The 16778-nt window shown below is 66.2% G+C and overlaps 6 protein-coding genes across 6 annotated transcripts in view; 3 read left to right on the top strand and 3 right to left on the bottom strand.

The window, feature by feature from the left end:
• Positions 1-2501: 2501 nt before the first annotated feature.
• On the bottom strand, positions 2502-3169 carry EMIHUDRAFT_69316 (hypothetical protein; the record flags this gene model as incomplete). The annotated part of the gene is made up of 2 exons (XM_005756223.1): positions 2502-2589; positions 2721-3169. Coding segments are annotated over 2 exons (537 nt in total), but the record flags the coding sequence as incomplete, so codon positions are not given.
• A 3550-nt stretch (positions 3170-6719) lies between these two features.
• EMIHUDRAFT_107980 (hypothetical protein) lies at positions 6720-9182 on the bottom strand (the record flags this gene model as incomplete). The annotated part of the gene is made up of 2 exons (XM_005756222.1): positions 6720-6924; positions 7924-9182. 2 exons carry the CDS (start codon positions 9180-9182, stop codon positions 6720-6722), a joined length of 1464 nt encoding a protein of 487 aa, XP_005756279.1.
• A 381-nt stretch (positions 9183-9563) lies between these two features.
• On the top strand, positions 9564-9830 carry EMIHUDRAFT_221608 (hypothetical protein; the record flags this gene model as incomplete). Its single annotated transcript, XM_005756221.1, has 2 exons — positions 9564-9578; positions 9696-9830. 2 exons carry the CDS (start codon positions 9564-9566, stop codon positions 9828-9830), a joined length of 150 nt encoding a protein of 49 aa, XP_005756278.1.
• Positions 9831-10268: 438 nt separating this feature from the next.
• Positions 10269-12122, bottom strand: EMIHUDRAFT_107979 (hypothetical protein; the record flags this gene model as incomplete). Its single annotated transcript, XM_005756220.1, has 2 exons — positions 10269-10964; positions 11223-12122. 2 exons carry the CDS (start codon positions 12120-12122, stop codon positions 10269-10271), a joined length of 1596 nt encoding a protein of 531 aa, XP_005756277.1.
• A 316-nt stretch (positions 12123-12438) lies between these two features.
• EMIHUDRAFT_221606 (hypothetical protein) lies at positions 12439-14748 on the top strand (the record flags this gene model as incomplete). The annotated part of the gene is made up of 8 exons (XM_005756219.1): positions 12439-12448; positions 12904-13380; positions 13506-13609; positions 13695-13899; positions 13968-14137; positions 14164-14334; positions 14510-14536; positions 14662-14748. 8 exons carry the CDS (start codon positions 12439-12441, stop codon positions 14746-14748), a joined length of 1251 nt encoding a protein of 416 aa, XP_005756276.1.
• Positions 14749-16417: 1669 nt separating this feature from the next.
• Positions 16418-16778, top strand: part of EMIHUDRAFT_221604 (hypothetical protein) — a gene marked incomplete at both ends in the record, with an annotated part of 1854 nt that continues 1493 nt past the window's right edge. Inside the window, one exon of the mRNA XM_005756218.1 lies at positions 16418-16765. Within this exon, the coding sequence (XP_005756275.1) occupies positions 16418-16765 (348 nt within the window). The remainder of the gene's footprint in view (positions 16766-16778) is intronic.

Below are 16778 nucleotides of genomic sequence, written 5' to 3'. Positions count from 1 at the left end.
GGGTACTCTTTAGCTGTACTCGTCAGGCAGGTGTTGTTGTGTTTTCGCGGGCAGCTTTCAGCCCAGAAGTTTTGACTCTCTCGAGTTTTGCGAGAAGTTTTGCGTTTCTTTTACAGTCAGGTGGTTCGCCTGTGATAGTGCTAGCACGCGCCAGTCCGCACCTGTGTCGAGCCTGTCTGCTTTGAAAAAAAAGCGCTGAAAATTCTTTTACAGCGCGGCGCGGCGAGGGTGCAGAAACGGTGAGGCGATGAGCGGAGAGGAGGGATCGGAGCCGGATGCGGCGGCGGCCACTGGTGTGCAGGCGTGCGAGGAAGAGGCTCGAGGAGGAGAGGCCAAACGCGTCAAGCGAGCCCCAGCACAGCCATCGCGACCTCAGACGGCCGGTGGCGCGGCGGGGTCCAGCACGCTGGCAGACGATCTGACGGCGGACCTCTACAGCAACCTCGTCGACGTGCCGCAGCGGCCATCCGACTTCACGCTTCGCCGCTCGCTCGCCGCCGCTAAGGGCGAGCGTGAGGCGCTCGAGGCGGAGGTGCTGACGCTGAGGGAGGCGGTCGGCACGGCCAAAGAGCGGCTGCAGACCTCGGTGCGCTCCGCTTGCGTCATCCTCTGCACCGCCCGACGCGAGCTCCGGCGCAAAGGGGATCGACTCGCCGCTTTGCAGAAGCAGGGCGGTCGCAAGCCGCACAGCAGCACCGCGCCTGGGCTTGGATGCGTCGGCGCAGGGCCGGTGGTAGAGGGCAGAGGCTCTCGGCGCGCCTCGTCGAGCGGCGACGTGTGAGGACGCTAAATCAAATTTATGATACTGAGCATGCAGCAGCCCCCCACCGGCCCACACGCACTCAACACATCGCAGCGCGGAAGCGCCGGCCACACATTCCGGGTCTCGCTCTCCGTCTCCCCGCGCGCGCGCGGGGCGCGGACGGCGACCCCGCCGCGACCGACTGCTACGGCTACGCCAGACGACCTGCCAGACGGGAGCGCACAGGGGAGTAGGTTTTTTATGACGGCGTGAGCCGTGACGCAGGCCGGCGCACTCCCCCCCCCCCTCCCCCCCTAGGAAAGTAACAAACCCAAGCATCGCAGAGGCACCCAGCCACCCAACGCGCGCAGCGCGCCTCGGTGTCCTCCCGATGGGGCTGCGTGCACGATAACATCTCGACATGCACGGCCCTCAGCCGCTCCCTGGCACGATTCGGGCAACCGGACGATGGATCCATCAGCACCCGCTCGTGAGACGCAGCCGGGGCACCACGACTCCGCGAGAGAGCGTGAAAGCTGGACAGCGAGCAGCAGGAGGCACGCGCCAGGGTGTGCGGGCAGGGAGACGCGAGCTCGAGTGGGAGAGGGCCAGTCCCGCCCGTCCCCTGCATCGGTGGACGGCACTGCTTCGCCCCTCCCATGCCGCCGCCCGAGCTCGACTACCGCTTTCGCAAAGTGTAGTCGCTGCCGACACGGCCGCCGTGTAAGCCCGACCGCGCCGCCTGCAGGGCGCGCAGCCGAGCGAGCTTCTCGGTCGCTGACTCGGCCTTCGGCGCGTCGGCGTCGCCGCCCTCCTCCTCGAGCCGCTGCCGCTTCGCCTCCGGCTCCGGCGCCGCGCGGTCATTCGAGCGGTCGTGTGCCCGGTCGTGTGCCCGGTCGTGTGCCCGGTCGGGCTGCCGGAGCAGCTCCTCGTGCGGCGGGGCGGAGGGCGGGGGAGGGGCGGGAGGGGCGGGAGGGCTTGCGTACACGGGCGGCTGGGACGAGCCGCCGGCTGGCCTCTCCTCCCTCCCCCTCTCCTCCCTCCCCCTCTCCTCCCGCCGCCGATCGTAGTAGCCGCCGCCGCCGCCGCCGTAGCCGCCGCCGCCGCCGCCGTAGCCGCCGTAGCCGCCGCCGCCGCCGCCGTAGCCGCCGCCGCCGCCGCCGTAGCCGCCGCCGCCGCTGCCGCCGCCGCCGCCGTAGCCGCTTCCGCTCCCGCCATACCCACCTCCGCCATAGCCGCCTCCGCCATACCCGCCTCCGCCATAGCCGGCTCCGCGGCCGTAGTCGCCTCCGCGGCCGTAGTCGCCCCGCTCCCCTCGGTAGTCGCCCCGCTCCCCTCGGAAGACGTCTCCGCCTCCTCGATATGTGTCTCCGCCTCCTCGATACTCGTCGTCGCGCCGCTCGTCGCGCCGCTCGTAGTCGCGCCGCTCGTACCGCTCGTCCCTCCGCCCCTCCTCCCTCCGCCCCTCGCCGCGCCGCCCCTCCGCGGGCTGGTCGAGGTCGGCGTACCGAGGCGGGTTCGAGGGGCGCTGCTCCTCGTACGGCCGCTCCTCGCGCCGCTCATCGCGCCGCTCATCGCGCCGCTCCTCGCGCCGCTCCTCGCGCCGCTCCTCGCGCCGCTCCTCGCGCCGCTCCTCGCGCCGCTCATCCCGCCGCTCATCGCGCCGCTCATCCCGCCGACCGCGCTCGTCGTCGTCGCGCCGCTCGTCGCGCCGCTCGCGGTCGCGCCCGCGCTCGCGTTGGGTCCCGGCGGCCGTCGCCTCAGCGAGCTTCTTTTCAATGTCCCGGGCGACGGGGACAGGCAGGCGAGGCAGCATCGTGTCGTACCACTCGAGCTCGGTGCAGAGGCTGGGGGGGGGGGGGGGGCCGGGGGGGCCCCCGCAAAGTGCCCCCGTGTGCCCAAGGGGTGCGGAGGAAAGAAAAAGGGGAGGGCGGGGGAGGGGGCAAAAGGCGGGGGAAAGGGCGGGGAGAGCGCTCACCGGCGGACGAAGGAACCGAGGGTGCTCCGCTCTCCGCCCTCGCCGAGCTGGGACCACATCTCCGGGTCGCTCACGTACGGCTCGTACCACCCCCACAGCTCCTTGGGCTCGCAGACGTAGCGCAGGTACAGCAGGCCGATCGCGCGGATGTACGGCGAGTCTTTGTGCGTGACGAGGCGCAGGATCTGGTTGCGGGTGAGCTGCAGCGTGTAGAGCTTGAAGAGCAGCATGTACGCCGTCGATGGCACGCCCGCGTTCGAGACGCCCCGCAGGCCAGAGCACATGCCCGCGGCGCGCTGCGCCTTGTGTGTGCCGGGCCGCCACGGGGTGATGTACGTGCAGTCGTAGTAGATCTGGTCGACGACCTCCTCGAAAGTGGAGAGCTCGCCGAGCCCCTTGAAGTAGTCGTGCGAGCGGATGTTCTCAATCAGCATGCTGTTGAGGTTCATGTTGCCCACCGCCGAGTATGGGTGGCACGGCAGCACGTCTGTCAAGTTCTCGCGCTTGTCGTCCTTGTCGTCAACGTCGGCGAACGCCTGCGGCAGGTTCTTGCCGTTTGGGTTCTGCAGCCGGTCGTCGTTGCGGCCGCTGGAGTAGTTATTCTTGACCATCACCCGGCGCCGCCCGCGCGCCCCGCTGTGCGATTTCGGGTCCCTTTTGTTGTGCGTTTACGTGAACGAGCAAGAGGAGCTGTGCGAGTGCCATCACCCTGCGCAGCAGCTCGCCCACAGTCGCCGACCGGGCGATCTCGACCTCCACAGAGGCTCGCGCCGCCCCAAAAAGAGCCCCAGTCATGACGGTGAGACGCAGCGGCGGCTGCAGTGCATCCGCAGCGGAAGCGCCCCACAGCGGCGCCGCGCCAAACTGTCGGGCACCCGTGGTCGAGAAGGGATTGGTCATATATGGACAGGCGACGATGGACAGGCGACGAGCACGAGGTGGCAAAGACGCCCAGCCCAACCCGCAACCGCACGGCGGCGAAAGAATTTTACAACGCCACACTCGCACCGCACTGGGCGGGACTGGCGCGCACTAACAAAAAGAATTCTCAAGTCCTCAAGGCAACCCGAGCGACAACTCAGATGGACTCTCTCACTGAGTCTGAGAGACCACCTCAAACAGAGACAGGCCTTAGACAAATAAGAGAGAGAGACAGAGATCACACATACACATACACGCGAGGCGGTGTACCCGCTACGAACGTCTATCTACTTGCAGGCGTCCTCAAACCTGCCCAGCGGGCGAGGTACCCGCTGAACCGACACGACACAGTCTCAGAGGCGCGGGCTGTGACGGCGGCGGCGCGGGCGGGGGCGGTTTGGAGGAGGGTTGCGGCACACGTCCCTCGCGGCGAGATCCTCCTGCGTCGCCCTCCGCCAACCTGCCGGCGCAGGCAAGGTGGGTCGAGCGGGCGCATTTCGCAGGTGGCTCCTCGTAGTCGCCGCCGTGCGAGGCGGGCGGGCTCTGTCGGCCACGTCGGCCACGTCGGCCCTCGCTGCTCTGCGTCGCAACCGTCGCCTGGAGGAGGCGGGAGTGAGCTGGCTGAGAGAGGGAGAAGGACGGGGAAGGAACGCCACGGAAAGGCCGAGGTGCAAGCCACAGCGCACCGGCTCGACGGTGGCCGAAGTAGGCCGCGGCGTCGGCCCCACAGCGGAGCCGCCGACGGTGCGGTTGGCGCTCGTCCAAGTCGAGCCCGATCGAGGATGCTGCCTGAAGGCCGAAATCGGGGCGGAGCGCGGGTCGGGAAGCGCAAGTGGCATGTGCGGGTCTTGGCCGGATGGTGCGAGTGCGGGGCTGGTTTCAACATGCCGGGGCGGCGGTGGCGTGGGCAACTGCCATTTCGATTCGTCCGACTCCATCGTTCCGCCTCCCATGTCACGCCTGCTGCAGTTAGTGGCTTAGAGAGGGCACCGCCGCCGCGTGCTCGCATCTGCGGTCGCGGCCGACGGGCGGGCGAGCTCAGCGCGGCGAGAGCTCGTGAAGTTGGCGGATGCAGCGACGAGGCTGCCATCGCAGCGCGGCCGCTGCATCCTACCGGTGAGCCGCTGCAGCGCTGCCGCAGCTGACGCAGGCTTCTTGGCGCGCCGCTGGTAGTGCATGAAGTCGAGAGAGCTGGTGCAGCGGCGGACGCTGGTGGCGGACGCCGGCAGATTGCCGCCGCCGCCGCCGCTCTCACGCCGAAGCTGCGTACGCCTCAGCGCGCACAGCGGCGGCGCTCGGGGAGTGCCACAAGCACAGGCACGCGGAGATCACAAAAAGGGAAAAAAATCGCAAGTGCGACCAACAATGGCCGGAACGCCGTGTTTCTTTAAAATCTCTCTCTCCCTGGTGCCTAGGTAGGGGTTTCTGGGCTTGTGCGTCCTGTTCTTGGGCCACAGCGGCGCGGTTGTGTTTGCCAACTTGTGGAAGGGATTAGAGTGGTCTGACCAGCAAGAAGTCGGGTCGAGGCCCTCCGTAGGCTCGTGAGGCGTCCCTCTCCCCTCGTTTGTAGAGGGATAGTCATCTGGACCCAAAGGTTGGTGCCCAGCAAGTGTGAGTGCAGAGCCGCGTGCAAGGCTCTGCTGTACTGGTGATCGCGGGTGAGGCTGCAAAGCCATCCTCGATCCGGGTGCCGTCGCAGACGACTGTAGGATTGGTATAAGGTATAAGGAACTCGTATCCGAGTGGTATAAGGGAATGGCGTCGTGCTACACCGGGGATGCTGGGGCTCACTGCCTCAGCGGGGTGACTCTCAAGCGTCTCACATGACGCCGACTCGAGAGTCGAGGGAACTATTACGTGCCAATATTTGGGCGCCTATTCGGCGCCCAAGGTGCCAATATTAGGGATCTAGGTGGCGAGACGTGCCACTGCACAGGGTGTGGGAATATAGGGATATAGGTAGACTAGGTTCATCACTGTGGGGGGGGAGAGTGTGATAATAGGGGTGCTTGGGTGGGGCTGGTGGAGGTGATTCTCCGGGTCAGTCTGGAGGTCATTCTCCACCACCTCCTGCGACACAACTTCAGCGCCGACGATCTTCTACCTCTCGGAGCTCCGCCGAAACTGGCTATTTTATTCCGCGAGAGAGAAGAAAATTTCGCACCTCGGCTTGACCAAAAAGAAATTTTGCTACCCAAAGCAAAAAAAGAACTCAAGTTGCATGGCACGACGCTGGGCAGGAAGGCTCCCCACTCCCGTTCCCCTGTGTCCCTGATCGTCCTTCCAAGATCGCTCGACAACAACTCTACCGAGCGTGTTTCTTTCTCACGCGAGTGGCGCTTGTCTTTGTGATCTGTGATCTGTGAGGGTCCGCCCGCAGGCGCATTTTGTATACCGAGGCGGTGCCCGGTGCCGAACCTGTCGGACCTTGAGACAGCGTTGTAGATCCCTGGGCGAGGGTGATGGCGTCCCCGTCGGGTCAGGGCTGAAGGCGGGGGAGACCAACCCGATCTCTCCGGCGTCCCGGGAGCGTGATTGACACCTCCCCCTGCGCCAACAGCCCCGTGGAGGTAGGCCGCTCGTCTAGCCAATCAGCCTTAAGCGAGCGGCCTGGCCGTTGGAATGGCCGAGTATCCGAGAGGCGGCAGCCTCTGCCCTCGGAGAGGGGGGGAGGTCTATGACCTACCTAGTTGTCCGGCATGCGAGGGCATGCTCGGCCGTTCGGAGTCCCCCCCTCGTAGAGGACGTCGGAGGGAGGCGAGGACGACTGTCTCCGCAGGCGGACCTCAGTTACGAGCCGCCCTCCTCTCGAGACGCGAGGCCAGCGCACACTTGGGGCCGAGCCCCAGCGTGCACCGTCCCACACGCCTCACGCGGCCTCTGGCTGGAACGGGATCGCAAGCGAGTCCCCCAGGCCGGCGCGCGTCTTCCGGGAGAGGAGCCGGAGCGAGGGACCTTCTTAGTAAGCCGGCATGCAGACGCATGCACGGCCGTTCAGAAATTTTCCCAGCCGTTGGAATGGCTGCGCTCCCGCCCCTCACGCCGGGTGGACAAGCGGGGGGGAGGTCAATGACCTGCCTAGTAAGCCGACATGCCAGGCATGCCGACCTTTCGGAGCCCCCCCTCGTAGACGTGTGCCGCTGGGATCATTCCAGTAAGCCCGAGGGCGACGGTCCCCCGGTAGTAGACGTTGGCGCCGAAGAGGGAGGAGTCGCCGAAGGTCGGGTAGTCGTCGGTCATGCGGGGGGGGGAGGAGTCGGCGAGCAGCAGGGAGGAGAAATGCCTGAGAGGGTGGGAGGGAGGCGTGAGGCGCGAGGTGAGGGGCGTGGGGGCGCAGGGCGTGCGTGGGACGCGAGGCGTGAGGCGCAGGGCGTGGGGCGGGAGGGCGCGGGGCGCTCGAGTGAGGGCAGGGTGTGTTGTGTGTGTGTGTGAATGTGTGTGTGTGTTGTGTGTGTATGTTGGTTTGTTTGTGCGAGGGCTGGGCAGGGCAGGGCAGGGCGGCGGCGAGCGGCGAGCGGCGAGCGGCGTCGGCGAGATCGGCGACGAAGAGAGGCGATGGTGACGTACACGGCGGCAGTGTTCACGGCAGCAGCGCCGGTGGCGGCCCCGCGCAGCGGCGGCGGCGCTCTGAGTGAGGCAGGCTGCCCTGCACAGCCTGCTGGGCACGCTCCCGACGAGCGGCGCGCCATGCGGGCCCGCCGCGGGCGACGCGGGCGGCGAGCCGACACGCGTGTCGCAGGCGTAGACAGCACTGGCGAGGCGTGGCGGCCGGCGCCGGCCCCGGAGGCGGCTGCAGTAAGAGCAGCGAGGCAGAAGTCACTGTCCAAGGCGTACTGAGCAGGCTGCCATCGAGCAGCGCGCCATGCGGGCCTGCCGCCGGCGACGAGATTGGAGAGCCGACAGGCATCGAAGAGGTAGGTACTGAGGAGGGCCATCGCGCCCGAGGCGGTCCGCGCCGGCCCTGCAGGCCGTCTCAGAGAGCCTGGCGAGGCTGTACAGAATGCCAAAAGCATACTGGGCAGGCTGCCGTCAAGCGACGAGCCATGCTGGCTCGTCGCAGGCGATGAGGTCGAGGAGCCGATCGGAGCGTCGCAGAGGCTGCCGACCACTGTCGTTTGTCTTTGTATTCACCGTTGTTGGTGTGGTGGTTGAGCTGGATCCCGCAATGCTCTCTCATCTAGCTATCCGCCGATTTCTCGTTACTCATTGAGTATACTGCAGTTGGTTCGAGTTTAACCCACTGGAACTAACAACTACAATCTACAAAGTCGGCCCGTACGACCACTGCTCTACTGCCTCGTCGACCGTTTCGAGTGCGCCGGTGCACGCGTAGAACCCTCTGCCCTCGAAAGTGCGGCGCATCGTCTCGCGCCAGCCGTCGCGCGCGCCGGCGAGCGCCGCGTCGGCGTAGAACTCGGGCGCGGCGTCGCGCAGCTGCTTCAGCCGGAAGGCGGGCACGTCGGGGAAGTCGTGGTGCTCGGTGTGGTAGTTGGAGAAGCAGCAGAGCCAGTCGAAGGCTTCGCCGGCCGCGCCCTCGAGGTAGATGGAGGCCGTCGGCTGGCAGCCGCCCACGCCCTCGCCGCGCGGCGCGTCGAGCGACGGGTGGTTGGAGACGAACATCGCGCTCGCCGGGTGGATGGGCAGCTGCCAGCCCACCTCGGCCCAGAAGAGCCACCACAACGCGCCGGGGCCGGCTAGGCCGACCAGCAGCAGCTGCAGCGCGGCGGAGGCGCGCGCGTAGGCGGCGCAGTCCGAGTGGAAGGCCTGCGGCTTGTTGGGGAAGAAGAAGTTGCGCCCGGCGAGCGCAGGAACCCACCCTCCACCCACGACGAGCGCCGCTCGCTCGTAGGCCATCCCGACGGCGTACACCATCGCATTGTACCACGCCCACCCCTCGCGGCCAGACCAGAGCCACGCGTAGATAGTGCGCGAGATGGAGAGGCCGAGCCCGCCGACCTGCTCGCCGCCGAAGAAGCCCGGCCGCTCGCTCCGCTCGTCGCCGAGGAGCAGCTGCCGATGCGCAACGAACATGACGTCGCCGTCCTCGAACTTGTCCTGCTCCGAGTCGAACAGCTCGGCGATGCGCCTCTCTCCGAAGTTGGCGTGGTGGCTGAGGTGGCCCCAGCGCAGGTACAGGTAGTAGCCGAAGAGCGAGGGCAGGCTGCCCCAGAAGACGACGTCGTTGATCCGCACGCCCCTCGGCAGCTCCGCGGTGCCGTGCTTGACGTCATGCAGCAGCGCAAATTGCCAGAGCGAGAGGGTGCCGCCGACCAGCACCGCTGCGGGCGCCAGCTCGTACCCCGGAAGGTGCGACCCTGCGATGCACGCTCCTACCTGCGCCAGATTCGCCGCGGCAAGGAGCGGCACGGTCGTCGTTTCCTTGCCGACCAGCGACCGCACGATGGATGGGTGCGCCTCGAGTATGGCTCGTCGCCGCGCTCGGTGCCACTCGGACGGCGTCGGCTGAGCAGGGCTAAGCACGCCGCGGCCCGCGGCCGTCGTCGCAGGCAGGGCCGGGGCGGCGGCGGAGAGGGCGAGCATCGTGTCTGCAGAGGCTCTTTCCCGGTCTTTGCACCGAGAGCGGCGACTGAGGGTCCCTGACGGCGACCTTCGATCGCACGCCATATTTTTCTTGTTTCCCCTTTGCTTTTCAATGTTGTAGTATGTTGTAATCCTCCCCGAGGCACAACTTGCGTGACGGGCCCATCACACCCGCCAGAGCCCGAAGGCGAGGCGGGAGCATGGCGCCGACGTGGAAGGCGGGCGGCCTCGCGCGGCTTTGTTGGGGAAGAAGAACGCTTGGCCCCCCGGGAAAAGAAGAAAAATCGGCCGTGATGAACCGATCGTCGCCGCCGCCCGATCCGCTAACAACAGCGCGCATCTTCACCCGCTTACCCGATCGCTTACAACAGCATCCCACCCATGCGCTTCGCCGCGGTCTGTCGTTTGCTACTGCTGCTGTGCGCCTACGCCCTCGCGAGCGGGCTGTCTTCTCCGCTGCCACCCCGCGAAGAGACGACCAGAAGGCGTCTCAAGTCGGTGCTGCTCGCGCAGGAGGGCAGGCGCATGCTGGAGAGGCGGGTGAAGATGCGCGCGCTGGTGACCAAGGACCTCGAGCGCGTGCGGCGCGAAGGCGGAGTTCCCGGCACCCCTGGAATCATGATGGGACCGCCGGATATCGGGATATGAGCACAGGAAATACGCTGCACAGCCCCTGGCCCTACCGTGTACAGTGTTTGTGTGACATGGTGTTCGCTGTAATTTGTGCGAGAATTCAGTCGATCTCGCGCGTTCTCGCGCTGTGTGACTGGGTGTGTGTGTAGGCGCAAGGCCGGAGGCCCAGTGTTTGCTGTGCAGGGTGCACCGCACAGCCCACAACGCACAATTTCTCCTCACACGGGCCACGCCTGAGAGTTGAGTCGCCTCTATAAAGTATCTTGCTCTCTCCGGGCACGTATACGCATCATGCAACAAGCGGCGGAATGCAATTAACAAACTAAATGCAAAACCCGTTCAAAGTCTGACGAGCGGACCGCTCAGTTTTGTGATTGTGTGCGTGTTGTGCGTGGTTGATCTCTGGAGATGTGGATCACCCACCCTCTGCTCGAGGCATCTCGAGGCCTCGACTCAACACGTTGAAGAACTGCCGCTCGAGGCCGCACTGGTCCCGCTCCAGTCGTGGAGCGGCTCGGCGAGTCCGCAAGCGTCGGCGCCGCCCTTGGTCCCGAGCCGCGTGCTGCGACGGAGCGCCTTGCGTGCCTCGTCGGGCCACTCCACTCGGCGCAACATCCACGCGTAGCACGCGCATCCGGCGGCCAACCCGACCGTCAGCCCCGCCCAGAGCGCCCCGATGCCTCCCTGCGCGCCGAACGCCGCCCCGGCGCCGAGCGGCACGCCAACGAGCCAGAACGAGAGCACGTTGACGGCGGCGACGGCCGGCTGGCGGCCCAGCCCGCGCAGCACGCCGGCCGCGACGGCCTGGTACCCGTCGACGACCTGCAGCAGCGCGACGACCGGCGCGACGGCGGCCACGCGCGCCGCCACCGCCGTATCTGCCGTGAAGAGGGAGGCGAGGCGAGGGCGGAGGAGGAGCAGGGCGGCGGAGGCGGCGAGCATCGCGGCGACGCCGAGGCGGAGGGCGGCGCCCGCCGTCGCCTGCGCGCGGCGCGGCTGCTGCGCGCCGAGCAGGTTGCCCACCCGTATGCTCGCCGCGACGGCGACTCCAAAGGGGAGCGCGGTGAAGGCGAGCGAGGAGAGGGAGAGCAGGATCGCGCACGCGTCGAGGGAGACCTTGCCGAGCAGCGACGCGAGGACAGCGAGCGCCTGCGGCGGAGCTGCAGCCTGGAGGCGGGGCTGCAGCCTGGAGGCGGCGCTCTCTGCTGCGCGAAGAGAATTTTGGGGCGGGCTGCGCGGGCGGGCTGCGCGGCCGAGCGCCTCAAAGGCCCACGCCTATTGTGCCACTCCTTGCCTCAGCAGCGCGGCGGTGGTGCCGCGCCTCAGGCTCGGCTAGGGCTAGGGGGGGGGGGGGTGGAGCGCCGCCTCGACTCCGAGCGAGACCCCTCCGGGCAAGCCGAGCCGAACCAGGTCGAGCACAGGGCCGACGCCGCTCGAGAGGGAGCCGCACGGGCAGGGGCCGCGCCAAGGCGGGCCGGGGCCGGGCCAAGGCGGGCAGGGGCTGGGCCAAGGGCAGAGCCAGCCGCCGCCGCCGCCGCGACGTCGGCGGTCGATGCGGCGGTCGGAGAGCAGCAGCTCGGAGAGCAGCAGCAGCAGCAGCGCCACGGCGCGGACGACGGAAGTCCCGAGCGGAGAGCCGTCAAAGCCGAGCCCGAGCCGCCAGATGAAGAGGAGGTTGGTGCCGCAGTTGAGCAGGTTGGCCGCGAGCAGCGAGAGGATCGACGGCAGAGCGCGGCCCTGCGCCAGCTGCAGCCTCTGAGCGACGGTGAACAGAGCGAGCGGCGGGATCCCTGGCAGTAGGCCGCGGCAGTACCGCTGCGCCATCTGCGAGAGGCGCTCGCTCTGCCCAAAGCAGCGCTCGAGCACCCAAGCGCTCTGCTGCAGCACGGCGCACGTCGGGAGGCAGAGCACGAGCATCACCGCCGCAGCCGCCACGCCCCAGCGCCGGAGAGCGACAGTGTCGCCGGCGCCGGCCGCCTGCGACGCTAGCGTGTCGAGCGCTGTCGCCACGCCGAGGAGGAATGCCCAGATGATGTTGAAGAGAAAATTTCCCAGCGAGCAAGCTGCGAGGGACAAGGAGGGCATGAAGGAGGGCGATGAGAAGAGCGGTCGGATATCTCGAGGAATTATGCTGCGTCCTGCAAGTTCGTCCGTGCCGAGGTGGCCGACAAAGGCAGCATCAACAATCTGCAGCGACTGCTGCAGGCCGTTCGAAAGCACGACCGGGAGCGCGAGCCGGAGGAGCGGCACGACCTCTGCCGCCCAGCCGAGGCCGCCTCCGAAAGAAAGAGTCGGCGGCGCGACCATTCGGCTAAGATGCAGTAGTGAGGTTCGGCGGCCGGAAAGGTGCTTCTCGTGCTCGGCGTGTCTCTTGAGGTTGCTTGAGGTTGCATGTTGAGGTTGCATGCATACGTGTATGCAAGCAGCCGATGGAAGCTTGCCGTGTCGAAAAAGAAACAAACGGACACTTAGTTACTTTCGAGGAGTCTGACGCTTAGTTCCTTAAGGTTGGGCCTACTCAGTGACCGTCTAAGGGGCCCTAAATGGCCTGCAATGCCGTATCTTTTGACGGCCTAGCTTGTAGAGCACCTTAAAAAAGTACAAAAACAAAACAAAAAGTACTATGTCTTGGAGTGAAAAGTTTTTCGATGAGTGAGGTGGGGTTCCGTAGTGAGCAGATTCCCAGATTCTCCAGATGCCCCCTCGAAAACCGCCCCTTTTAATTCACTGCGGCCGCGGCTTTGCTCGGATTACTTTTCACTCGAAGACACAGTACACATACATACATACACAGTAGTTTTTTGGCGTTCCGGTGCCTACAAAAAATATCCGAGATCGCATGGAGCTGATCACAGGGTTTACGGCGGTCATTGTCCTACCAGCGGACATGGGCCGCGGACTCCCGTGAATGACCTTAATGCATAATGGCGTCTCGAACTTACGATGCACAGCTCGGCTGCTGCCACCGCCGCGGCGGTGGCGGCGGCGGAGGCCGGGACGCGCCCGGCCACTGGGCGTCCGCCTGGGCGCGCGCCCGTCGCGGCCGTCGCGCCCCGACGGCGCGCTCCAGGCCGGTTGAATGAAGCAGAGCGTGGCCGGTTGGGCGAGGGACGCGAGCCGCGGAAAGTCAAAAACTGGTCCGTCGACGACGTCTGCGCCTTCCTCAGCTCTGTGAGGCTGGAGGCACATGCTCCTCGCTTCGCTGCGGAGCAGGTCGACGGCCTCCTCCTCGAGGAATGTGTCGCGGCGTGCGCTCTCGCTCAACTCGGCATCGACGACTCGCTCGAGGTGGCCAAGCTGCGCGCCGGGCTGCGCCGATGCTCGCAGAATTCCCTCACCACCTCCCCAGCTCTCGCTGCTGCCACGCTGGGCGGCGAGGCGGCGCAGGGCGAGGCGGCCGCCGACGTGGGCGGGGGCGGAGGCGCAGGCGGCTACGAGTCGCCCGTGGACGAGGCGTCGGAGGGCCTTGGCACCCCTCCGGCACCTATGGTGCACCCATCGGGCACCCTTGGCGTGTCTGTGGGCGGCTCGACTGGCGGCGAGGTGGAGGCGGCTGCTGCGGCGGGTGAGTCTGAGGAGGAGTTGGTGGGGGTGGAGAAGGAGGAGGAGGAGGAGCAGCAGCAGCACAGCAGCAGCAGCAGCAACAGCAGAACTTCGACGTGGAGGCGTGGCGCCAGCAGATGTGGCGAGCGGCGATGGACGACGACGATGAGGAGGGCGCGGCGGTGCTAGACGAGGCAGCGGCAAAGGTCGCCTGCCGTGAGGTAATTCAGCATACCAACCCCTTCGGGTCGGTGCAGCACTGTCCCGACAGATCAACCCAGGCATCGCCATCTACCTCGATGAGTGTGCCCCATTCCCTCTCTGACCACTTGGCAGGCGACCGCCTCCACCCGGCTCAGCAGGCCACCGCTCACTGCCCCACTACAGGGGTGGTTAGCTCGTGCCAACCCTCGATCTGGGATCGCGCTGCGAGACTTTGGGCTCTGCAGACCACCCTCAGCCTCGTCTGACGTCTTTACTCTATTGGTTTTCCTCTTCATCGTCTACGCCAACTGGCGCGGCGGCGGCGCCGCTGCGTTCCGTGGGCGCTAAATCTCCGACACCCTCTCCGACAGCCCGGGGAGGCGAGCTCCCGCCGCGCGCCGTCAGCTCGTGGAGCCCGTGGACTCCCGTCGCAGCGCAAGAAGGCTCCGCTCGAGTGGGCGAGCGCTGCGGCTGCGTGCGGGCGGGTGATGGAGCGGGCATATTGGCATCTTCCCGAGCCATCTCTCGGGGGCAACGCGACGGAATACTTGCCCGACGGCAGCTGGGGCGGCTGGGTTCCCATGCACTTCGGCTCGGGCAGGAGGAATTCATTGACGGGGTGTTGTGCGAGGTGGTGTATGCGCTGGATAAGCAGCTGCGCTGGATCGAGAAGAACATCCAGCCCGGCACAAAGCGCGTGCAGGCGCGCTTGCGGGCGCAGGATCTCGCGATGAAGAACGGCGACAACCAGCGGGTGGTGGAGGCGCGCCCGGTGCGGGACCCGCCCCGGCCGTTGGTGAACCCGCCGGCGCGAGTGGCGCGTGGTGCGGGACCTAAGCCCTGGCCTCGACACCTCGACACCAAACCTAGACACCGACTCGACACCTCGACACCCCATGCCAACTCGACCAACTCGACACCCCTCGACACCCCTCGACACCATCTAGGCTGGGACCATGCTCGTCCATGTCAAGGTGCCAAACTCGACACCTCGACACCCCTCGACACCCCTCGACACCCCTCGACACCGCTCGACACCACCTCGACACCTCTGATGATCCTAACACAGCAGAGACGTACCGGGTAGACCCATTTGCAGTCACAGAGTAGAAAATCAGGGCTGCAGCAGCAATCAAACTTGGCTGGCAGTACTTTCATCCCTCAGTTGCAGCCTCTCAAGTTCTAGCTCAAGTTGCAGCTCAGTTGCACACCCCTGTTGATGTAGCAACCACAGGTAGCAACCATGGCAGTACTCAGGTAGCCCTCAGGTGCTGCACAGCACCTTGTACAGTGGCAATGAGTCCTCACACCAGTGAGCTTGTGCCATGAGTGCAGACCTGTGGTCCATTGCGCTTTGTGCACTGGCGACGCTGCAACACGGCGACGATGGCAGCGGCGGCGACGCTGCTGCGATGGGGTACTGTAGCCCTTAGCTGCTGGACAGCACCTTGTGCAGTGGCAATGTCCACTGACTCATGGCACCAGCCTGTGCCATGAGCGCTGTGGTCAGTTGCGCTGTGTGCGCAGGCGAGTGCAGCAGCGACTCTGCAGCGGCGACGCTGCTGCATGGGGTGTGCTGTAGCCTTAGGCGCTGCGCCTGCACAGCACCTTGTGCAGTGGCAATGACTCCTGGCACTAGTGAGCTTGATGTCCTCAAATGTCCCGCACAGAGTATACTGGTTGTGCTCACAGGTTGTGCTACATCAACAGGGGTGCAACTGAGAGGCTGCAACTAAGGGATGAAACAGCTTTGCAACTGCTGCCCAAGTTTTGTTATGGGCTGCAACTGCATCCTGCCACCTTGGATACCTTGACACCTTAGACGCTAAACACCTTGACAACACTCGACACACGCTCGACACGCTCGACACCCTCGACACCCTCGACACCCCTCGACACTCCTCGACACGGACGAGATGACACGGACAAGCATGGTTTCAGCCTCGACAGGCCTCGACAGGCCTCGACAGGCCTCGACAGGCCTCGACAGGCCTCGACAGGCCTCGACAGGCCTCGACAGGCCTCGACACCTCTGCCCCTCGACAGCAGCTCGACACCCTCGACACCGGGCCTCGACACCTCGACACCAGGGCTCAGTGCGGGACCCGACGCCGACCAGGAGGACTTTGCGCTCCGAGAGTGGCTCCGGTGCTCCTTCGAAATGTGCATGAGCGATCGCGACCGCGAGGTGGTGGGAGAGGCGGCGCGGGAGCGGATCCGCTCGGTGGAGGAGGCGGGGAAGATGATGGAATGGGACTGGGGGAGTGAGCGGCTCGCGGTTGCTGAGTCGTGCCTGCCATATCCCGTGTCGCGGGAGCGAGCCGGCTCGGGTTCGAGTTCTGAGGCTGTCCATGCTCGGTGGGTCTGTCTTGTCCTCCCCGACATGAACATGAACATGAACATGACATGACAGAGTGTCCCTTGTAATGCGAGAGCGTGCGTTGTGTGTTCTTGTGTGGACCGGACGGTGTACGGGGCGGCGTCGGCGAGCGCCTCCTCCTTCGTCGTCCACCACACGCAGCAGACTCCAAGGCGGCGGTGGCGGGCGACGCCGACAACATCAACAAGCAGGCGCGCAAGGAGCGTACCGACTGGATCAACAAGCAAAAGAACAAGCAAGCGACAAACGGCTTCTTGTCCTCGGCCCCAGTGGGGGGTGCCCGCGCCGCCTAGCTCTGCAGACGGGCCCCTCCACCCTTCCTGTAATCATGTAGTCCCCACATTCGCAATCGTGGGATCGTTTGTCATGTGAGGAGAGGGTGTTGTGTTCGCTATCCGCTTTCTCTCTTCCAGTGTTGGGCGAGGGAGTTTGCTTGTAAAATTCTCTCTCTCGAAGACTGGTTCGCCGAGGTTCGATGGACACCGACACGACCAACGACGCGACGCGCTTCTGCCGCCTGCTGGCCCGCGCGTTGCGCCGTCGCCTGCAGCCTGCAGACGGCTTTGGCCGCCTGCCCGAGGCTCGGCACGGTCCGAGCAGCGAGGAGGCGGCGAGGTGCGTGGTCAGGGCTGCGGGTGCGAGCGGCTGCGGTGGCCTCTTCGACCGGGAGGCGCTACCGTGCAGCGTCGGCGCGGAGGACGGCGCAATCTACCGCATGTGGCGCTGGCTCTCCGTCGCTTGGCCGCTCAACATTCTGCTGTACGTGCTCACGCTTCCGCTCGCGGAGCTGCTCTGGTGCCTCGCCAGCCGGCACTACCTCCGCGTGCGCTCGGCGA

Source organism: Emiliania huxleyi, assembly GCF_000372725.1.
Source record: "Emiliania huxleyi CCMP1516 unplaced genomic scaffold EMIHUscaffold_98, whole genome shotgun sequence".
Lineage (NCBI taxonomy): Eukaryota > Haptophyta > Isochrysidales > Noelaerhabdaceae > Emiliania > Emiliania huxleyi.
The sequence above is the reverse complement of the archived record's forward strand: the minus strand, read 5'-3'. Positions and strand labels throughout refer to the sequence as shown.